This window comes from Rhagoletis pomonella, unplaced genomic scaffold (genome assembly GCF_013731165.1).
Source record: "Rhagoletis pomonella isolate Grant_MI unplaced genomic scaffold, Rhpom_1.0 Rhpom_scaffold_00002, whole genome shotgun sequence".
Lineage (NCBI taxonomy): Eukaryota > Metazoa > Arthropoda > Insecta > Diptera > Tephritidae > Rhagoletis > Rhagoletis pomonella.
Genome location: NW_023458556.1, coordinates 34,327,659 through 34,332,178, shown reverse-complemented (window position 1 = coordinate 34,332,178; position 4,520 = coordinate 34,327,659). Strand labels below are relative to the sequence as shown.

At 31.2% G+C, this 4,520-nt stretch overlaps 1 protein-coding gene across 1 annotated transcript; it reads left to right on the top strand.

The window, feature by feature from the left end:
• The first annotated feature begins 623 nt into the window (after nucleotides 1-623).
• Nucleotides 624-1,483, top strand: LOC118733511 (transmembrane protein 94-like). The gene is made up of 3 exons (XM_036462926.1): nucleotides 624-765; nucleotides 838-1,087; nucleotides 1,160-1,483. The coding sequence occupies exons 1-3, from the start codon at nucleotides 663-665 to the stop codon at nucleotides 1,230-1,232; spliced, it is 426 nt and encodes a 141-aa protein (XP_036318819.1). The 5' UTR covers nucleotides 624-662; the 3' UTR covers nucleotides 1,233-1,483.
• Nucleotides 1,484-4,520: the final 3,037 nt, after the last annotated feature.

Sequence of the window (4,520 nt, the reverse complement as noted above, 5' to 3'; positions counted from 1 at the left end):
TTTGTTGAACGCAGCGGACGTGTTTTGTTAAATTACGGCATCCTACACAAAGAACCTTATATTTGTTAAAAAATGGAAGTAAACAACGAAATATTTGATTATGTATAGATTTTAATAATTATTTAGTGATATTTCAGCCAAATCAGTGTTGTACAAATGACATGTAAACAAACCGACTGACGTTTTTACAGGAAATAGTGCTTTTTACGTTCCCGTGCACTTTTGCATCTGTTCTTCATTTACTCTCACTTGAGAGAGTAAAATTGTAGTTTGACAGTTCCACAGGTTTTAGTCCGAAGTTCAAAGGAACAGACTAATAAATAGGTAGCAATATCGATATTCATATCGAAAATATAGAAAAATAAATCGATAGGATGCGATTAATATATAAATATATAAGTAAAGCAAAAAATACCATGTCGATAACAAACTTTAGCGAATATAACCGTTGTCGATGAAAATGTCGTTAACGAATAATGCGTGCGAATATTGCGCCGAAGCTTTGACCAGAAATATTAAAAAAGTATGAAGTTACTCTTTAACTCCTAAGGCCAGTCGTGTAAACTTACTACTAAACTTATGTATGTACGTATACCGGCTACCCACCATTAACCTTTCCTCCTGCTTTCATTCCACAACAGATTTTAGCCTATTGTACATTTATGGCACATCCCATCGAACTCATGGACATTGACGAGGAGAAATTTCATATAAATTTGCATATCGCGCGCATTTTCTCATTTCTTGGCATTTTAGTACATTTTGGTAAGCATCCAAAATTTGCAAAGTAACTTTGTAAGTTATGCAAATATAATTGAAAGCATTTTTACATTTCAGTGATGATTTCTGCCAGCTTCGTGCATCGGGATCACTCGCTGTGGCAGCGCAATCCCTTCCGCAATAGCATTTGGTTCTTCACCTGCAGCTGCACAATACTTCTGCATGTAGTTGTTTGTGCAGTGCAGATTTTCCTGCACGACACCTACTTCAAAGAGGCATGTGGCATGTGGCCGGCAATAGTTTTTCTCTACTGTGGAAGTTTGATAAGTCTGACTATCACAGAAATATGCAAGTGGCAGGAAATTAAGTGAGTTTCTCAAAAATTTATTTTTAAAATCGATATTTTTTTGTAATGAATTTACGATTGCTTTTGTCACAGGGTAAACACGCGTTATCAACGGCGTGCGAGACTAGACTTTGGCACCAAGTTGGGCATGAATTCACCATTTTAAAAAGCGACTGAACAAAAGCGATGAGTATTCAACAATCTAAAGAGACTAATTTCGACATCAAAGAAATAAAAAACAAAACGATGCAAGGATGATGCATTAAAAAGACCATAAACTATTATTATAAAAACTACTTAAAGAACACATTTAAAAAAAAAAACGATAAGCAATTCAAGACGTAGTGCCAAGGCTGCGGCTAAACTAAATAATAACGAAATTATGGAATCACAAAATAAATAAAAAAATCAAACTTATTTGTACTTATGTGTCGTTTTTGAAATGCGAATGCGCCGCTGACACTATTTAATATTAAAGTCTTTCATCAAATTCGCTAACGATGAGCAATATGCATTTACATCCATATGGCAACGAAAAAAAATAATAGCAGTGACCAACTTTGGTTTTTTTTTTTGTATGTTTGAAATGTGGATTTATATACATACATACAGTCAACCAATAAAGTTTAGGTAGAGAGGATATTTTGCAATATGGGCAACTGGTTTTTAAATAATTTATTTTTGGCAAACTTTTTATAAAAATATGGTTAATTCTACATCAAAACCCCCAAAAATCAGAGTTCCAGGCCTGGTGGAAAATTAAAGAAAATTCTGTAAATTTTCCATAAAATATTGCACATGTTAATTACATTCTTTAGAACAAAAAATTGAGTATTCACTTTTTTAGCCCATTTAATTTTAGTATAATAAAGTGCAAGTTAGAGGTAGCTAGGAAGGTGTTGCTCATTTTCTCTGTATAAAATTGTTGTTATATGGAAAAAAATGTGCGACATGCCTTAGAAAAAAATTTGCCAAAAACCAATGGTAAGTCCCAGCTACTTCAAACTTGCACTTTATTGCACTAAAATTGAATTTTCTAAAGAAGTGCACACTCAATAATAAATAATGTAATTAAAAAGTTCAATGTTTTAATGAAAATTTGCAGACTGCCGTTTGTAAAACTCGATAATACCGACATATTATGTTCTATTTCAATCGCACTTAAGAAGAAATTAAAAGTTAGTCACTGCTGCAGCACTAGCTCCAAATGCAATTAATTTTCCTAAATATAAGTGCACACATACATACATATGTTTGTATGTACGTAAATATTTCCTTAAACATTTTCTATTTGCAGCGCATTCGCATTTAGGCGCATATAAAACTCAATAGCATCTAAGTTTTTAGTTGTTAGTGTGTGCATTTTTTAAATTACATACATATGTACACTTTCCTTTGCTAATGAACTATGTTAATGTTCACATTTTTGTAACGTATTGTACATACATACATATACCATTTAACAAAGAGTTGTTTATGAATTTATCGCTTTAATACTTATGTAGTACTAACTCAGACATTTGTGAAACTTTCATTGTTTTATGTATTCAAACTTGCGAAAGCAAGAAAAGTAAAATGCAAAAAAAAAAATAAAGGAATTTTTTTTATCAATTGTTTTTTTTTTGTGCGGTTAATTCGATTTCACCATTTTTATTTCCGAACTTTCATATTCGAAACAGTGGAGTGCACGTTTAAAAAGTATTACATTTTTTTTATAAAAATATTGTTAATTTTATAATCAAAACTTACAAACTTTAGAAAAATGCAACAAAATTCTTTCTGAACTTTTTAATCCGAATCATTATACAATTTTTTGGTATGCAGTTACATGGCTCATGTAATAAAAAAAGTGCAAGTTTTAAGCGGCTAAAAATCGCGTTGAATTTTAATAATTTTTCTTTGCTGAAGGTTTGTTTGGGTTTTTCATATAACAAGTGCAATTTTCAAAAAAAGTGCCGTTGGTGTAAACTTTTATTTTTAATTTTTTGCACATTTTATTCCACAAGAAATTCTTCTTTATATGGAAAAAAGTGCAAAGAGCTACAGCAAAAAAATTATTAAAATTAAAAGCAATTTTTTAGCAGAAAATTGTTGGGAAAATTAAAAAAAAATCAGATTGAAAAGTTCAAAGTTTTGATGAAAATATGTTAATTTTTTCGAGTTTGTAAAAAATTTAAAAGTTTGATTTATATAGTTTTGGTTAAAGCACGAGCAATAGTTTTATAAAAATATAAAAAATAACAAAATAAAAAATTAACTTGAAAAACATTGTAAATATTTAAAACAAAATATCACCATGCACTTACTTTTGATCGCCAGCTTATGTAGAACTGACGATAGAGCAGATTATCCCCTGCATTTCTTAACAGATTTTTTTTTATTATACGTGCATTTATTTGTTGGATCTGCTTATTTTACATCTATTAAGCCTACCAAGTTTAAAAATCTTACGTCTAATTTACAATAATATAGCTCAAACCCTGTGGTTTGAATGATTTCTTTTAATCAAAAAAGCACAAACGCGAGTGAATTTGAGTCAAGTGCGCATTGTATTCAAATTGGCAAGGGTTGAAATTGCCTCGGAAGTGAATTGCAGAACAATTATACAATATTTAATTTTATTTCCTATAACCGTTATGGTCTCTGGTATACAGTGCTGCAAAAGTAACTCGAATTGTGAGGAATTTAGTTACAAATAATTTATTGAAGTCAGCGCTTGTTGCTCCAAAATTTGTTGAACAGGTTTTCTAAAAAAAAAATTCACCTGGTCACCGCAGCAGTCGCCAAACATTTTGCTGCTCGATTTTTCACCAGGCGCTCAGAAGCAGGAAGCAAGCGCCCGCCAGAAATTCCACCACGAAATCGTTGCCTGAATTTAGGCTACATCACCACAGTGGCTACAAAAGTACTGCGAAACAAGTTTGGGAGGCAGTGTACTAGTCGAGTCAGATGACACAGTAGCGGCAATTTAAAAACAACACCAGCTGATTTATTTTGTCACTTTTTTATTTATTTATTTATTTACCATTAAACATTTTTTTTATATAATTATCTGTTTGAAATGGTTGTTACAGGTTTTATTGAACATATCTTGCTTTTGCAATATATTTTAACAAGCCGCAGAAAAAACCTTGCACAAAAGGTACATAAAATTCTAGAGCGTAAATACAACAAATATTAACAGTTACTCGTTTGAAATAAGCTACATGCGCGTTATAAATACCAATACATATATTTTTTCTTTTATCAACTTGCTGGCAAATAAGAAAACTACAAATTCTCCAAGCATGTGCAATGTTCCGAGTTTATATGTGAGGATATACTTGCATCGGTTTCGCTGTCTAGTTCAGCTTCATCTTTGGCTACATTTAAATTTCGCGCTGAAACTGATTTTATAATTGTTATTTTTCTTTATAATAATAGGTACATATAAAATGGTTTTAGTTTTTTTTTA

Coding starts and splice junctions, on each gene's coding strand:
- LOC118733511 (XM_036462926.1), top strand. CDS start 663: ATGGCACATCCCATCGAACTCATGGACATTGACGAGGAGAAATTTCAT. Junction 766..837: donor TGGCATTTTAGTACATTTTG/GTAAGCATCCAA, acceptor TTTACATTTCAG/TGATGATTTCTGCCAGCTTC. Junction 1,088..1,159: donor TGCAAGTGGCAGGAAATTAA/GTGAGTTTCTCA, acceptor CTTTTGTCACAG/GGTAAACACGCGTTATCAAC.